At 48.6% G+C, this 18,127-nt stretch overlaps 1 protein-coding gene and 1 long non-coding RNA gene across 5 annotated transcripts in view; one reads left to right on the top strand and one right to left on the bottom strand.

The window, feature by feature from the left end:
• LOC136791603 (uncharacterized) overlaps nt 1-11,738 on the bottom strand; it is a 53,832-nt gene extending 42,094 nt beyond the window's left edge. Inside the window, exons 1-3 of one of the 2 annotated variants that reach the window (XR_010833920.1) lie at nt 11,624-11,738; nt 10,364-10,601; nt 5,718-5,882 (exon numbers count right to left, since the gene is read on the bottom strand). This is a non-coding gene — a long non-coding RNA (uncharacterized lncRNA). Of the gene's footprint in view, nt 1-5,238; nt 5,883-10,363; nt 10,602-11,623 lie in introns of those variants that run through there. The other variant, XR_010833919.1, reaches the window with a different exon arrangement.
• MGLL (monoglyceride lipase) overlaps nt 1-17,986 on the top strand; it is a 63,967-nt gene extending 45,981 nt beyond the window's left edge. For all 3 annotated transcript variants that reach the window (XM_048068976.2, XM_013184154.3, XM_067003073.1), the window contains exons 4-8: nt 471-607; nt 2,101-2,211; nt 7,896-7,985; nt 13,124-13,339; nt 14,307-17,986. In XM_048068976.2, coding sequence (XP_047924933.1) covers nt 471-607; nt 2,101-2,211; nt 7,896-7,985; nt 13,124-13,339; nt 14,307-14,432 — 680 coding nt within the window. In that variant the 3' untranslated portion in view covers nt 14,433-17,986. The remainder of the gene's footprint in view (nt 1-470; nt 608-2,100; nt 2,212-7,895; nt 7,986-13,123; nt 13,340-14,306) is intronic.
• The last annotated feature ends 141 nt before the right edge of the window (nt 17,987-18,127 follow it).

Genomic DNA, 18,127 nt, shown 5'->3' with positions numbered 1-18,127 from the left:
AGCTATCACACTCCAGCAGCTATGATCTCTAGGGCAAAAACCCATTTCCCAGGGTGCAGTTTTGAAGAGCAGGTAAAAACATGGAGGAATATAGCATTCTTTTAGCCAGGTCATGAACAATACAACACCTTTTAAACTGTTCTTGTGCAGCTTCCTTTGTGTGTCTGCAGTACTCTTTCTGTTGAGAGATCACAGAACCACAGTGGCTGAGGCTGGAAGGGACCTCTGGAGGCCATCTGGTACAACTCTCCTGCTCAAGCAGAGACACCTAGAGCAGGTTGCCCAGAACTATGTCCAGGCAGTTTCTGAAGATCTCCAAGGAGGGATGCTACTCCACAGCCTCTCTAATTGACTGCAGGAGGTTAGGTTAGGACAGCAACAACCCCGCAAGCTTGTTTCTGATGAAGCCTTTCTGGACTGCAACCCTTGCTTTGAATGACTTGGACACATGCTCTCCTTTTCCCCTACAGTTGGCCACGGGCAGAGCGAGGGGGATCGTGTGGTTGTCTCAGATTTCCACGTCTTCATCAGGGACAGCTTGCAGCACATTGATCTCATGAAGAAAGATCACCCCGGGCTGCCCGTTTTCATCCTGGGACATTCTATGGTAAGCACCGTCCCCTCCCCTCCCAGCAGCATCCCGTGTACGTGCTGCAGCACAGGGGTACAACTGCAGGCAGCAGGAAATAACTCAGCCCACAGCAGGAGAAACAAAACTACACACAAGCATCCCTTCCATTTCATCCACTGACTGATTGCCAGCATGCCTTACCGCACCAGCTCTCCCTCGAATATAGTCAATCCCTAACTTTTCTGCCTGGATCGTGGCCCTAATTAGTGCCATTTGCAACAATGGGCCTATTTTTTAATAGGACCATTCCATCCCACCGGGTAGCTGATAAATCCCACCACCTCCCTGCTGCATGGGGCTTCTCCTTTCATTTTACCCAGTAACCAGGCGGTTAAGCCCTCCAAAGCTTTGTGAGCAGCTAGGGGATGAAGCACGAAAACACCCTGTAGCCTCATTCTGTTAAACAACCTTACAGGAAAATGTACCAAGGATTAGGGCTGCAAAAACAAAGGCGCTGATTTGGTGAACAGATCTGAAGTCTGGTTCTGACAGCACGGGCCAAATCCCGTTATTCAAGCTAGCAATATTCCCATTGATGTCATTGATCTTCTCCCCCTGCCTTCCCGGAGGAGAGAAAATGAATAAGGACTTTGGGATTCAGCCCATGCTCAGATAAACGAGTGTTCTTGCATAAGAACGCATGGCATGCTCTGAAGTGCTCGCTGCGCTCCAAAGCTGCTTTAACAAGGAGCTAATTTCCCAGTGAGGTCTTTGAGATGCTTCTCGCTGCTGCTCCATTTAACAAGCCCCTGCTTCTCCGGCAGCATGGAAGTTCACCAAATATTTCCCCTGGCAACTAATCCTCTGCGAACTTTCCTGAGCAAGCCAGCCAAGTCCCTCTGTCCCCCACCCCTCTCGCCATCAGCCGCTGTCCTCACGCAGGAGGGCTCAGCCTGGCCAGTGTTCAGCTCAAAACGAAGCACCAGGTGTCAGCCATCAGGTTGTGGGGCTGGAGGGGATGGCGGCACTGAAGAGGAGAATATTTAACTTCCAGTAATTAATGAAGATTTTTGTGTGCCAGCTGACAGCATCGCTGTTACCCAGGTTACCAGTGCCACGAGCACGGAGCCAGCCCGATTTCCCTTCCCTTCCTCCATGCAGCACCGGTCTGCCACGCTTAGAGAGCCCCAACTCACTTTTCAAGTCCCACCCAAACTACCAAAAGTCGGGTATTTCCTGCTTAGCCATCTTTACTGAGGAGGACATAAGGCATCCCAGAGAGCTGGCTGCCGTGGCACAGAGGGCTGAGTTCAGTGCGATGTGAGCGTCTGCAGCGTGAGAGCAGAAACACAAAAATCAGCCACTTGCAGTAGCTCACGCCTCCAGCCTTCCTTGCTGACCACAATGCACTCTTGCTGGGGCAGAAATTGTTTGCCTGTTTGGCCTAAAACCCTTCCAGCAATAGGATTACTATATGAGTGAGATGTTGACATCTGTATTAAGCTGTGGGATGTTATTTTGCGTTGCAGGGGGGAGCCATCTCCATTCTGACAGCTAGCGAGAGACTCGGTGACTTTTCAGGCATGGTGTTAATCTCTCCTTTAGTGGTGGCCAGCCCAGAAGTCGCCACCCCCATCAAGGTAAGAGCAAACACGTGTTGCACCCGGTCACCTCTCGCTTATTGAAGGAAATGCCTTCAGACCTCCAGCCTTTAAATACAAAACCCTGCTGAGATCCACACCACCTGCATGCCAGTCAATGCTTTTCTCAGGAGTGCCTCCCCCACAGTCCCACCTGCTTTTCAGAGGGGAAGTGAATCCTGCACTTGTCCAGAAAAACTGATTTAGATGAGAGCCGGAGAGCGATGCTACCTCGGGAGGCGGCAGCAGGCTGTGCTTTCTTCACCACGCCCTGCGGCAGCCCACACAGTGCCGTCCTTTCCCTTCCTCAATTACTGCTTTCTCCCTGACTCATACAGAGTCTGGTACGGTTGCAACACAGGCTGCTGGCTAAGTTGGGCCGGGGTTATTTTTGATGTTTGGGGGATGACCGATGTCTAAACAAACCTAGAGCTCATGACTCCGAGGAGTCCATGAACCTCAACGAAGGCTTTCAGCTAACGCATCACTGCCCCAGCAGCAGCCCGTTTGGCTTGGTACCGTAGCTGGTTCTTGTCCAGACAAACGTCTCCTTCAGTTTGCAGTTAGGCTTCACCCTGTCCCGTTCGTGTCTCCCTCCCTGAGTTATTTCTGACCCTAATTTGCTCTGCCCGACCTGCCCTTCCCCAGGGAGGCTTTGCGAGGCAGCCAACTCTCCGCTCTCCCCTCCGTTCTGAATGTTTAGAAGAATAAATAACAACCCTCTGAGAAGCCGTAAGCAAAGGGAAGGACCAACTAAGCCAGCAGGAATGACAGAGCATCTCATTCCCACAGTCCTTGTTCCTTTAATCTTTCTCCCTAGAGTCTTCTCCTAGGGCTAGCTTATCATTTTAATCTACTTCTAAGCTATTCCTCCTCTTTCTTTTCTTTTTTTTTTTCTGAGAGAAGGGAAACATATTGGCTCAGCTTTCAATATAATCCTGTCACACCATCTCCTGTACCTTAGCCATCTACTGACCCCACGAAACAAGATTACAGGCACCACAGGGTGATTGTTAACCACCTCGCTCTTCCATAGAAGGACACACATTGAGACCTTCAGTCCTAAAATGCAAAACCCTGCTGAGATTTGCACCACCTGGATGCCAGTCGGTACTGCTCTTCTGAGTGTCTCCCCCACAGTCCCACCTGCTTTTCAGAGGGGGAGTGAATCCTGAACTCTGGTCTAGGAAAATTTATTTAAATACGAGTCAGAGCAACAAAGGGTGCATTTAGGGGGCTGGTAGGCAATTCCTCACAGGTGAGACAATATCTGAAATACCATGAAGATCCCTTGGGCACCAGTGCTCCCATCTTTTCTTTCTTTGGAAAGGGAAAAGGAATAAATATTTAAAAAATAGCATAGGGTCTGAGTCTGAGACACATGGTTAGCCTTCTATTTCTAGACGATTCAAGGAAAATACAGAATGTTTTTCCTTCTTCTAGAACTATACATTTTACTAGGTGTAAATCCCAATCTCTAACTAGAGTGTTGCAGAGGTGTTTAAAGGGTCTCATTCCTAGATAGCGTCTTGAACGCAATAACACAAGTTTACAGTGGGTTTCTTTCCCTTTCAAATCTATTGTTGCTTCTCCAAAAGGATAAACAATAATTATTTCTGAAATATCTCTGAAAATGTATTCACAAGAGGAAGGAGTGAAAGCAGTCAGAGTACTCCTGCAAAAGCTGCGATTTCCCAGAAAGCTGAGCTGAAAACTCCTGTGTGCTTTTTTTCCTCTGAGAGTCAAAAGACGTTGCATTGGTGCCAGTGCCCCTGTGGCACAAAGGCTTCCGTTTTCCCCTGGAACTGGTGCAATTTCCAGGCCCTGAGCCATTTCCCAGGGACCATTGCATTCATCCCTTTGCTGGGGCAGTTTCCAGTTGAGCAAGAATTTACCTTGCTTAAATAAATGAGGGCTCAAGGCAGCAACAATAGCAGCCCAGAGGACGTGCTGGGTCCTTTAGTTGGTGTCAGGAAAAACCCAGTGCATTTGCAGACTCCACACAGGAGAATTGAATTCTGCTCTTTGCAGAAACACAATTTCATCATTGCCCTGTAAATTCTGTCTCCTGATAGAAACCTATCTACTAGTTCTACACCCAGTGAGGAAAGCAGGATCTTGCAGCTTTCCCCTTCTCAGCTCATCTGGACCAAACTCGGCTCTGAGCCTCCAAAATTTCAAAGGATGCAAAGAGACAGAAATCACACATGTTGACAAAGAGCAGAGTAAGGGTAAGAGAGTATCTCCCACTAAATGTCTGCTATTGAATGATGTGAAATAGGGTGGGCAGCACAATCTCTCAGGAAAACAATTAAGTGTAAGTTACCCTCCAGCTATCCCTCACAGGCTCAGTACACAATATTCTCTTTGTGTTTTCTGTTTGGCATCAGATCTGAGATATCAGATCTGATATCTCCTTGATCATATATCATGTCATATCCCTGATGTCATATCTCCCTGACACCACTGTTTCAGTTGCTTTCAGACTGATCTTGGTAGCTCATCTCAGTGTCTCTTCCAGAGAGTTTTCTGCTCAGCCAAACGAGCATGGCTAGTATATAGAGTTCATACAGCACCCTTTTGTTTATCTGTCTCTTTCATAGCTGAAATGAACTAAAAAGCATTCACACAAGCAGTGTGACAAGCAGAGATCATGGGAGAGATAAATAACCATGTAGAAGTATGCGGGGAATGGGGATTACTCCACTCAGAAGTGTCTACATTTCGAAGCATCCATGCAGTTAAATCAATGCAAAATGACAAAAACAGCTTTGAGTCGCACTTCCAGCCAAGAAGCAACGTCTATTGATGGCCAGGATTGTCTAAGATGGCCAAGAACAGTCTATTTCAATCTTATTCTGAGATCTTTCTCAGCATTAGTATTTCACCCACCTGCAGTGGCCTCGAGCAGCTCAAATAACCAAGGCTCTGCAGTGTCATCCTCAGCCCAGCCAGTAATACCCCCCTCATTGCTGTACCTGTTCTTGGTCATTTGGGAGCTTTCTCTCAAGAACTAACATTGCCACATCGAACCAACAGGGACGTAAACTCTTCATGTATCAAACACAGCCAGCCCTTCAACAGGATGCCTTTTAATTAAAGTCCAGCTTGTCACAGACTGTATGACTGTGCTCACAAACTCACTGAAGGCCCAGGGGAACCCTTTGACTTTTTGATTATAACATAAAACTTGATTTCTCCGCTGGCTTGTGGAGACCTTGACTCCAAGAATCATCAAAATTACATCCAAATTTTGAGGGTGTATTACACACTGGAGGGAATGAAGTGCCTCCTGCAGATGTGAAGACCCTTCAAAGGTCAGTGGCAGAGCTCTTTCCCAATGAGTCCTTTAGACCAAGACTGGTTCTGCTTATGTGTAAATAAGAGTTCTTATGCACACAGGGAGTATGTATGTGTGTGTAGGCACATCTGACATGTCATCTGCGGGGTCTGGTGCTTCCCCTGTGCAGCTGAACACCAGAAAGGACGGCGCTGATACCACTTACCGGCTGGTAGGTGCTGCTGTCCTTGGGGCCAGGAGCCAGCCGTGTTTCGTAGCAGTGCAGCAGGCAGCTGGTGACTCCATTTGGCAAAACTCCAGATACGCACAGAAACTTCAAGAACATTTCCAAAGCATGTCACAGAGGCGAGGTCATTGGCAGGCTGTGGGGCTGTGAAGATGAGCAGGGTCATTAGAACGGAAAATGGCCATACCGAATCTGACAAAAGCATGTTTAGCTTGTCACCAACAGGGCACAGCCTGAGAGTCAGGCGTGTGTGTAGTTCTCCTACACCTTGTCACAGCTTCCCTGCCTTCCAGATGTCACTGGGCTGGTGCATTGTTGCTCACGTGAGGGGAAGATTCAAATTTATGCTCCTTCTAGAAAAGCCCCATTGCTTTTCCTTGGGAACATAAATATTTACATGTACAAGCAGACACAGACAAGAATCCCCATAAAAAGTGCCGCTTCTTCAGTAATTTTAGAGGACGTCAACTAACTTCCTTCTAAGGCTGACTTTAAAAGTAAGGAGAGCTCCTCTCTCTCTCTCTTTTATATGTGGTCTTGGACCTAAATATCTATGGCCTTAATAACAACAGCTGGATCTTGTGGCCAATATTCTAAATAGATCTGGGGAGATCATCAGCAAACTTCTTATGCCAAGGATTTTCCTCTCAACTAAGCAATCATTAGGGATAGGAACTCACCCTAGCACTTAACTCAGGCTCCAGTTTTAGGGCAGCCTAATTGCCTTAGGTTATCATGATGATATTCAGAGACAGGCACTTCCAAACCATTATTTAGATCTCAGAGGTATTTTTTTTTTCCTCACTCTCCTTACTCTCTAAAGAAAGCCTAGGACAATTACATTTCTAAATTAAATACCTCAGCTAGGTACCTACAGTTACTTGACATATATCTGGGTCAGCATAAGTGGCTCGAGAGAAGCAACACTGTTATAGCATTGTCAGTACAGAGTCCATAGTCTTGCCTAGAATTCACGAAGTTGTGTTCTTCAAATCATCACAGCCTGGGGTTAACACAAAAGACAACCCCATTCTTGCTCATTAGCATCGTAAGCTTATACTTGTATCTGTGTGGATATACTTTTTTTTACTGGTCCAGCTCCAGAGACCCCACTAGAAGTAAATTTTGCTGACACAATGCCATAGCCAGTGAGAGACTCGATGTATGGGTAAATGGTGACACCATTTCCCAGTCATATCCACCCCAAAGTACTCAGGTGTTCTCAAATCTGCTGTGAGTCTTGACTGCTTGTCACTCTTGGATGACTTTGACTTCAACCTTGCGTTATTTCTCTAATACCATAATTACTCTGTCATGTATCATCCGTGATCTGAAATGTCAGAGAGTGCTTCAGAAGTGATTAAATATAAGCACAGAGAACATAGGTGACAGCCCACCTGCAGGTATTAGCTGTGGACACAGAAGGGCCATAAATAGACCGACAAACACTAATGGCGTATTTTCTGACTTAAGTGGTAATCACTTAATTAAGGACGGCTATCAAAGATCAGAGCGCAAGCTTGGTATCAACTCAAATGAAAGATATTACCCTTTCTTCTGCTAATGGTTTCAAGCCTGGGCTGCTGAATGCTTTTGTGTTTTGTTCCCAGGAGACAAGCGAGCAATAGATTTCCTTAGCCAATGCATGCACATTTTGCTGTTGTTTATTTACAGGTTCCCCTGAGAATCTGCTTATCAGAAAGAGTGCAACCTAGGCAACTAGTGCAAATTGCACAGAATATCACGTATGCACTGCAGCCTGAAATCAGAGCTGCAGCAGCAGGAAAGGGCAGTAGCAACCACAAAAAACTGCTCCACCGTGGAATGGAAACAGCTTTTTCCTATCAAGGCATTTTTCCTGAGGCCTTTTTTGTAAATTAACTTGAGAGTGAGAAAAAGGGAAAGGACGATGAAGTTGTGATGTTGTGGACAGACAGTCGATGCATTTCAGACAAGCATGCCCCAATCTCAGGAGCAGTTTAAACACTTTGCCTTTAAGAAAAATGTTTTAAATATAGGACAGATCTTTCTCCAGTGTCAGCTGACATTTCTCTACTGTTTAACTTCTGTGCTGGTTCCCACCAGCTAAGAATTCGGTCCTCTATATTCTCTCTTTCTCTAACTAGCTCTTTAACTACTTGCGTTCCTCTCCTGCAGGTTTTTGCAGCAAAAGTGCTCAACCTCGTTCTCCCAAACCTGTCACTGGGATCGATAGATCCAAATGCAGTTTCCCGGAACAAGAAGGAGGTGAGAACCTTAATGCCATTTAAAGTCATTGCATAGTCGGTATCTTGTCCCAGTCCTGTCATTTCTTTCTTAAAAGAATAAAATAAATTACTAAATCACAGGGCAAGATTTATACTGGTGTAAAAGGCTGAGGCATCTCTGAGGTCAGTGGAACCATGGCCTTTTACACAGAGCAGAAAACACAGCTCACCGTGGGAAACCAGCTCTTCATCCCTGTGTGCCTCTTGCACCCGCAGCTGCTCTGGGTACCAGGCGTAGCAGAGCCCGGTGCTACAGCTGGGGTGGAAAACACACAGGTCTCTGCCGCACCACCACCTCTCATTACAGTGGCAAAACCAGCTCAGGCAGGTTGCAAATGCTGCTGAAGTCTCCTTTTCCAACCGTGCTCTTTGCAGTGAAACAGTGCAAAATGCTACAGTCCCGGAGGCTGGTATTCCTGCTTACAAACCAGGATGGCATTGTGCTGAACGCATTCAGCCAGAGGAAGAGCATGCTTGCCCCAAAGACCTTGCTACAAGGTCTCCTGGATTACACGCTGGCTCTGCTACAGCCTTTCCAAACAAATGATGTATTCTTCCTGCGCCTGAGAATAATACTTAAATGAGCTGCAATTGAAGCAGCCATTGTAACAACCTAATTCCAGTTCCACCACCGTGACTGTGAATGGAGCAGTTCCAGGGTGAATTTTTGTCAACGTTGCCATAGTTTGAGCCTCTTCTCCCATTCATACCCAGTCCCAGTAATAACCGTTGCAGCCTGTTCATGCCATCACTGGCAAAGCCAGGTGTCCTTGCAACTGCTGCTGCAACACACCACAAGGTGTTTTCCTTCTCAGAGTGGCAGGAGGAGTGAGAGGAAGGAGACAATCTGTAAGTGAGCAAAGTTGCTTGGTCTGGAGAGGGGAATGACCCAGCTCTTGGTGCATTTCAGGAAGCAGCTTGAAAGACAAAATACAGCACACAAGGGTGTCTCCAAAGCAGGAGAGCTCGCTGCTGTGGCGGCCAGTTGTTTCTGTGTTCCCATGTCAGCTCACATCCCACTGACAGATGCTGTCACTTCTGCTATTCATGCAATGCTTCCTATCTTAATAGAAGCTAATAAATTGCCTTCCTCTAGGGAGGCAGCTTGACCAGCGTTAGAACTGAAGCTGAGAGGATCAGGAGCAAAGACAACACCAGCAGTTGTGCGAGAGCGATGCATTGGCCTCAGAATATTCCTTCCCTTGACTCACCCACCTAGGAAACTGCAAAGCAAAGGAGACTCATGGAATAGCCATGAGGTTTTCAGGGTTGGGTTTTGCCCCTGCCAAAGAGTTTTTTGATCAGATCATTTTCAGTTTACTTACCTGTTGAAGCAAGCATAACACTGAACTGGAGTGAAAGCAGGAAGATTCAAGGAGATGAGAAAAGAAAGACAAAGCAAGTTCTAGCAATCTGTTGGGACTAGCATGAGGCGAGTTAATGGGCATCTGCTATGCACTGATGCACCATACGACATACGTCCCAAAGTACAGTGTGAGGCTGCTAAAACACATGCTTGAGAAAGGCTGATTCCAGTCCAGCTGTAGAAACCTGTTCCTAATTACATTCAGCTGCCAACTTGCTGCATATAGTTCAGAGAAAAGGTTTAAATTAAAGAACTAATTCACTAAAATCACATGGAGGAAAGCTTTCAATTCTGCATTTGTATCTGGAGGATGAAAGCAGTCAGTGCCACGGAGAAGGAGGGGGATTTGAGGACATTAGCCCCGACCTGAGCAGTGAGTGTGGCTGGGAGACGTGGGTCTCTGCCAGGCCCTGCACTGGTTCATTATGTGGCACTCCTTAAGAATGGCATTTTTTAAACGCACTGCTTTCAACAGCTGGATCCTCTGCTGGAAGGTGCTAGTGCTGCACTAAATAGCATTACAGGAGAAAAGCGCTGATGGGAGACGTCCCGATTGTAAGGCATTTAGAAAAGTGTCAGTGGAGCTCCCTTAACTGGCTGCACAATATTATCCAATTATTTCCATACTCCCTGGGTATAGCTTATAATAAATGCTACTGTGGGTTTTGTTTCTACCCAAATATTTGCTGCTGCTCCCACTGCCCTGTGATGTTCCAAATCTCAAGAGCTTCCTGTGGGTGTTGTTCTTCCTCTGCCCTTTCCCTTTCCGTGGAGGAAGGGAAAGACTTTGGCAGTGGATGAAAATATAGGTCTGTTTCATTAGAGGCTGCTCTTAATGGAGTAGTCTTCAGTATGAGACAATCACCCCCTCCCCACTCTGCTGCCTGCACACCTGCAGATGAACACACAGCTGATACAGCAGCTGTGGATGCAATGTGAAGTGCTTTCCTGACCAGCTTCAGACACCAGGCTTCAAGGCTCCAGGCACTTACCGAAAGCAACACAGCATCTCAGTCCTCTGGCTGCCACCAGGGCACACTCCATCCTCCTTTTGGACTCAAGACGCACAGCTTCGCAGCACACAATGTGCTGGAAACATCCATTATTTATATGTTAAACATATTCTTCTGCCAGACCAACTTTCTATTCTCTAGAAATGTTTTTGGGACGTCATCCAAGAGTTTCCTGATGAGCTTGTGTTCCCAGCAGGCTGTCCTCAGGGTGGAGGGACTGAAACACAGGATGGCACGGAGATGCTTATTTGATCTGCTTGCTATATCAAATGCAAGAGACACAAAAGAGAGCAAGATGTAACCTCAAAAACCCACTCCTGCTTCCAAGGTGAATAACATCACAGGGGCAGGCTCTTTTACCCCATAAATCTTTGTTAGCTGCCATTGAATTTGGTTGAATAGTCCCACTGACTTTACTCTTGCTCCTGTAGAGTGCGCAAGGGATGAGACTGTAATTACCTTATGAAGAATTTATTCTGCAAAATGCAAAAGGAAGATGCAAACTTTTTTTTTTTGCATGTATGCATGCAAAGAAATATGCCTTACAATGAATTTATTGTTCCGCCATAGAAAGATGCAAAATTCTAAGCAGGAAGCAGGAGCCCTGATGGTTGTATCTTGCACCCAGAGGCAAAGCAGACTGCACAGAGAGGCAGGTCAGGAAGAGGTCTAGTAACAGGAGACAGGAAGATAGGAAGGCCTGCAGGGTGCTGTGGGTCACCCCTGTGTTCACTGAGCCTTCCCTACAGCTAGTTTAACACAGCAAATGATGCAGATAGTGGTTCTTTAATCTGCCTTTTTTTTTCTCCATCCCAAGCTGCTCCACTGCATAAGTCTTTCCTCTTGGTGCCACCTCCCACCGGAATATAAAACCCATTCCCTATATCTCCCTCTTTTCCTCCATGAGCTTCTGCTTTGCCCTCACCCCATGCTCTGAGCATTAACTTTCTGACAAAGATTTTGCTCATTCACCAGCAAGAGGATCCTCCCACTCACTGCTGATCAATTTAGGTTGGGATTAAGCTATTATTCCTTCTCCTCCCATCATCTATACAAAAATATTTACTGGCTGCTCAGTACCTAAAAAATCCCCTATTCTGTAGGGAGAGAACAAGAGAATGAAACCCATTAGGTCATTCTCCTAGCATTTATGGCACTGGGGAGGGGGCCAGCACACATGAATTCATCAACATTGTTTTACTCCATGGGAAAGGAACTTCTGTCAATCCATCCACCTACCTCTCCTGATTCCAGCACTCTCAAGGTCCTTCAACTGTTGCCTTCAATTCAAAAAATACAAAAAAAAAAAAATCTCAAAGCTGCATTGCTTTAGTGCAGCACTGGCATAGATCTGGATTCAGCTGAAGCAAGTAGTTAAGAAGCCAACGCAGCTTGGTGGATTTGCTCAAAATGCTGTCAGAATACCATAAAGCAAGAAAGTGAGAGGGAAAGAGTTCTGGGCACCACCATGCCTTCCTGCCAGCTCCATTTCCAGTGCCTTGTGCCCCAACATATTGCAGATGACGAGGAGGGAAACCAGCTCCACAGGAAGCCAGCTCCACGCCCTCTAATGAATTAATTCCCCTCAGCTGGGAAAGCCCCACCACAGGTGTCCTCCGGCCCCTGATAATCTCATCTCATGGAGAGACGGGGGCAAAACCTGCCCCAAAACCATTCTGGCACCTTGGTGGTGTACAGGCAGGCCGTGCCTGTGCCTTCACCTCCACAGAGCTGCAGGTCCCTGGGGTGGCCTTGTGGGTCATTTCCCACCCGTGGCCCTCAGCACGTGCAGCAGCAGCATGACCTCACCTTTCTGCAGAATGAGGAGAATTTGAGCAGACCTCCACGCTCATGATGAGAGGAGGAGGCTGTTTTTGGCTAACCTATAAATAATCGTCATTTCTATAAACATCTGCCAGGGTTGGGAGGAACTGGAGGCTGTGCCAGAGACCAGCCTGTAATCAAAGCGTTCTGGCAGATATTGAGATGGCAGTGGCTGTGTGGGCCGTCTCCATGTACAGTATACAAATATTTACTGTAGATTTGCCTGCTGCAGTAACTACTCATTCCTAGTGACTTTCTGCACCAGCTCTTGTGCATTTTTATCCTCTCACAGTCTGGCTGAGCAAATTGTTGACTTTTTTTGCCTACCACCTAATATCATCTTTTGCTGCCTTCTGTCTGCACCCTTTTCACCTGGAACAGACCCTCAGTGTAAGAGTGCTTTGGAGCTGGATGTGTCAGCTGCCTGCAGGTGTAGGTCACAGTCTTCATCCCCAGAGAGGGAAGATGAAAGAGAGAAAAACACCCGAGCCCTCAGCAGAGCAGGATAAGGACCTGGACAATACCAGCCTTGAAGTAACACAGGCTGAAGAAAACTCCGCAGAGGAGACTGTCACCTTTGAGTTACAGAGGGACATGGCAGAGCAGAAAAATGCAGGCAGGTGCCCCACAGGAACAGGCTTTGTCCTGTGCTGGTTGTTTGCCTGCTGCTTTGGCTTGAATATTTTCTAGTGGTGGAAGAGAGAAACACACAGCATGGAGCGAGACCTGTTGTGTGAGCAATTCTGGGTAGCCACAGTGAAGGCCTCGACCTTGACTCTGATGGCAGGAAATCCTGACTGAGTAGGAAATACATGCACGAGCCAAGGGAAGAGACTCCTCACTGCCCAGCCAACCTGCTTTGTCTTTTCTGCATGAAATACTGCTAACCTTAAATTACCTCTTTCTCCCTGCCAGATGGAGTCCTACACATCTGATCCCCTGGTCTACCACGGTGGCATGAAGGTGTCCTTCGTCATCCAGCTGATGAACGCCATTGCCAGAATTGAGCGAGCTCTGCCCAAGCTGACTTTGCCCATCCTGGTGCTACACGGCTCTTCCGACAAGCTCTGTGATATCAAAGGGTCTTATTTACTTATGGACACGGTGCAGAGTCAGGACAAAACGCTCAAGGTCAGCTTGTTTTCTTAGTTTTTAGGTTATTGGCCTGTTAGCGCTGGCCTGAGCGGCCTCTGTGAGGGGTGTGGCGGCCTAGGCTATGGTGGCTGACCTCAAGGCCTTACCCTGGGGGGCTGTACACCCCCGGGCCACTTGGACATGAAGCTACTTGCCATACAAGTGCACTGAGGCTCACGACCAGGTGAAGTGGTGACCCCGAAAGTCTTCTGAACAACGCCAACCATGTTAGTGCCGAGCCTACCTCGTGCCCTGGCCTGTAGGGGTACAGGGGGGCCTTCCCAAAGCGCTGCACAACAAAAGCCACTTCACATCTGCTCATTTCAAGAGAGCCACAGCTGATTAACCGATTGTTAGCACATGAATGAGCCTGAAAGAGAGACAGGGAGACCAAGGGAAAGCTTTTGTCATCAGAAAAATAACTGGGTAGCCTGGGCATAAAAGGAGTAAAACTGCACAAGGCATGATGGGAACATTCCCCATTGGCCTTTAAACTCCAGGGGCACGATAAGTATTTATTTCCCTGCTCTTACTGGGAGAAGGAGCAAGAAATGCCTGGTGTTGGGACATGTATCGTCTTCCTCACATGCAGCAGGGTGCTCAGGTTGAGCTGCAGTGCCAACGCCTTCCTGCTTGCGGAGGGGCAGCGGCAGGGAGAGGACAGGGCAGTGTGTGGAGAAGGTGGGAGGGTGAAAGAGAAACAGCAGCAGCAGAACCCAGAGCCGGGTCTGTCAGCACAGAAGCTGGGAGTGGGATCCCTTTTTGAAGAAGGGCCTGCTAAAGCTGATGGCGTCTCTTGATAACCTATCTTGATTTGATAACCTGCCACATCCAGGAGAAAAACCTGACAAGGTGTGGGCAGGACACATTGGACTTGTGGGTGTTGACAAGAGGGGACTGAAGGCTGCTCTGTTCACGAGGAAGTTTTTTTCTGTGCTAATCTCCTCTCTCTCCCTGGTTGCAGGTGTATGAGGAAGCCTACCATGCCCTCCACAAAGAGCTGCCCGAGGTCACTACCTCTGTGTTCACGGAAATACTTACGTGGGTTGGCCAGAAGGTCTCAGCAGCTGGAGAAACCAGCCATACTTAAGAGCAGTTGTTTTTGCAGCTCTTACTGGGGGTTTCTGGGAATAGACGCTTTTCTTAATAGAAGTCTCTCTGGAAAAGATCTAACGTGGAGGGGCTCGTGGGATATTTTGCCATGCACAGCGTAAGGGAGGGTGGGGGAAGAGGCACAGAGTGGGGCATCACTTGGTGATGTAAATGGCCATTGCCATAACCTGAGAAAGCATTGATAGCTGTGGGAGCAGCTGTCAAAGCTTTCCAGGTGGGTGATGTTGCCAAGATGCCCCTCACCCACCGAGCTTCCTCCATCACTTCCTCTTCTCTGCTTTCGCCAGGGTGACGGGGGTTAATTTATACTGCAATAATTTTTGGTATGTTAAAGAAGTCAGTATCTTCCACTTTACAGTTTTGATTCCAGGTGCATACAGTCCCCTCCCTGTCCCCACCATCCGGTCCCTTTACAGCCTTGGCCCTGAGAGGCGAGCGTTAATGAAGGTGCTGGGTAACGAGGAGAGGCCAAAGATGGAGCTGATGGGGGCAGTGGACAGAGGCTCCGGCTCGGAAGCGAAAGGATGATTTTTGAGGTCAGACCCCTTTGGCTGCTACCTTTGTTAGCAGGTCAGGCCCAGGGGGAGAATAAAGGGCCCCCCGTGAGTCTGCACTGGGGGAAGGCATGCTGAGCAAACCTTCAGTTGTCATCATCACCAGAGCAGAATCCCAGAGAGGAGAGGATGAATGTATACTCAAGCCCACATAGCACATTCACAAACCATGCTATTCCCAAGGCCAAACCCCCTTCTCCTCTCCAAGATGAACTATTCTGTAAATATTCCTAGGGGCTGCTTTTTTTCCTTCTTTCTTCCTTTTTTTTTTTTTTTCCTCTTGGAGTTAATCACTTGCGCTACTGAAACTGAAAAAGTAAAGTCAGAGTTATATGAGAATATAGTAATATAATATATGATGTATATAGAGGTGGCTGGGAGCTAGGGAAGAAATGGGAAGAGAGTCTAAAGAAGGGTTAATTGCTCCTTCTCTTGGCAAGGAGTAATGTTGTCCTACCACGATCCAGTCCTCTCACCATAACTTTACAGTCATAATCTGTTGTTTTCCTTCATCAGTTGGAAAATGTCCTGAAAAGAATGCTAGAGAGAAGCGCAGAGCATCTGGTGGGTGGGGATTAGCAGTGGGTGTCCTCATGGTCCACCGGTTTGGCAGGAGACCCACAGCGCGAGCAGAGATCCTGGCCAAGCCCTTGCCCTTCTCCTCCCGAGCAGCACAGCCACCTCTGGGGCCGACAGGGCGCTGGGGACGAGCTCGCCCCTGGGGGCAAGGTGGGGAGCAAAGGCAGAGGACAGGGTGCAATCGTAGGTCCAGCATCCAGGGAGCAGCTCGTGAAGTGCTCCAGCGGTGCAGACAAGCCAAACCCCAGAGCTGCCTGGGTCTCTGGTAGCAACAGGGATGGAGGCAAGGCTTGAGACCCCAACATGGAGCAGAGGAATCGTATCGATACAGCAGAAGCAGCGCAGCGATCACAGCGTGGCTGTGCGGGTCAGTTTGTCCAGGGAGATAGCCCTAGTTATTACCATGCCTCTTGGCAGCAGCCAAAGGGAAGGGCTTTAACCTGCCCCTCTCCCTCCAGTGCTGCAGCAGCCTGCAAATGCTCCAGGAGGAGATAACGGGGCATCTCCCACGGGGACAAACCCCACTGCCCTCCCTGGCAGCAGCTGCCCTGTGCACTGCTGCCCCCAGGGCTGGATCCTGCCCGTGGCAGCCCTCGGGTCTCACCCACCTCTCCTGCCTTCGGAGCCACTTCTGGCAACATTCAGGAAAGGGACCTCTGTGCAATAGCAGCCAGAAGCAGGGCCCGACACCATCAGCGTGCAGGGATGAGGGCCCTGTGGGTGCAGGTTGCGTCCTTGCAATTGCCCTAAGGGGCCCAAGTCAGGAAAGCTCTTTTATTGAGTTTGATGCAGGCACTTTTCCACTTTTATTTTCCTGCCCTGAAAGAGAGGAACCAGCTGGGCTTCTCCCAGCTTCTGCTTAAAGCATTATTCCCATGCAATCAGCTGCTCCCACCCACCCCTGCTAAACCTGCAGCAGCACCGGCACCGGGAATGAGGCGACGCGCAGGTCGCCCGCTCCACGGCTTCCAGCAGCCTGCCTCGTTGCAACTTCTTACCCCCAGCGAGGTCCTTCCTTGCCAGATGCTGCTGGGGAAAGAGAGCAAGAACAGAAGTGCTGCAGCGGCGACGAGGCTCACCTGCTTCTTCAGCCGGAGCAGGAATCCAGTGGGCGTGATGCGGCGGTGACAGATGTTGCGGGGGTCGGAGCAAGATGAGGACTTAAGGATGGGATTTTTGAAAGCACTTTTCCCGAGGAAGTCAGGAGGAACAGATGCCCACATTCATTTCATCCCAAATTGACAAGCACTTTGCGGGGCGGAGGGAAGCGACCCTGCAGCAGGAAGGTCAGAGCCCGTCTGCTCCCTCCAGCCTGGCTTCGGGCTGCGGTCAGTGCCTTGGCAGAGCGTGTCTTCCGCCCACGACACATCTGCAGCCCAGAAGACATAAAAGGAAGGCAATTATCTTCATCTAGGGAAGACTTGTCCCTCTGTCTAGCTAAGCTCAGTGACAGCGGCTGGGGGAAGCTGCGACTGAAAATCAGGTCAGCAAACAAAACCATTGCTTAGTTGAAAACCAGGTAACAAAAAGCTAAACTAGCCCCAAACCTTGGCACAGCAGGTGTCGCTGCTACCCTCAATCACTTTTCTGAGTTAGCTTCCAAAGGAATTAACATGGGGAAACCTACCCCAAAAAGCCCCGATGCTGCCTGCCTCCAGGCAGGTTGGTGAGTGGAGATTTTCGGGTGGGGAAGCCAGCAGGGCGGGATGGAGCCGGGAGCAGATGCGGGTGGATCAGCTGAGGCTGGTTTGCACCAGCTGCAGCTCTCAGCCCGCACGCTCCAGCTCCCTGCTGCTCCCTTCCCCTGCCCATAAACTACTTTACATTGACCCAGTTCGGTTTCACCGTGCCCTGGAGGAACCCTCCCTTTGCTGACCAGATTAGTAATGAGCAGAGCTGCTGCCAAGGGAAATGTAATTAAACTCCATTTCCAAGCGGCAGGTACCGTTTGCAGGGAGCACGGCCGGCCTTACGAGCGCTGCTGTGCGGAGATGCGCTGGAGACGGGTCTGCCTGGGAGAAGAGGTGGCATCCGCGACCGAGCAATAGCAACGTGCGACTCCCACCTGTGTCACCCACCTCCTGTAGCACTGGGAGACCATTCCCCTCCGCCCGACCCATCACATTTTCTATTTAGCCTGTTCTTTTTACACCACTTACCTTAGCACACTGCCAGCACAAATCCACGGAGATCACGTTTATTTTTCCAAGTAATTTCCGAGCTTGTCTCTCTTGTTCCGTTGTGTCCCAGTTCAATAAAATACATTTATATATATATATATACATATATAAAAGCGTATATACATACACGTATTTTCAGTGGGAAACCATATACGAGTTTAGAATTCTTAAAGGAATACAATGTATATTGCAACTAATAATAAAGTTATGTTTTCTGAGCGGAGCGTGTTTGAGAGCATCATTTGTAACCACCGTATCTCTGGAGGGTGAGAAGGGAGCGGCAGGGAGATATTAAATCCAGCTTGTGGAGGGGCACCTGCAGCCCCTGGGCGCTGCTGGTGTGGCTGGTGCTTGCTCCC

This window comes from Anser cygnoides, chromosome 10 (genome assembly GCF_040182565.1).
Source record: "Anser cygnoides isolate HZ-2024a breed goose chromosome 10, Taihu_goose_T2T_genome, whole genome shotgun sequence".
NCBI lineage: Eukaryota > Metazoa > Chordata > Aves > Anseriformes > Anatidae > Anser > Anser cygnoides.
The sequence above is the reverse complement of the archived record's forward strand: the minus strand, read 5'-3'. Positions and strand labels throughout refer to the sequence as shown.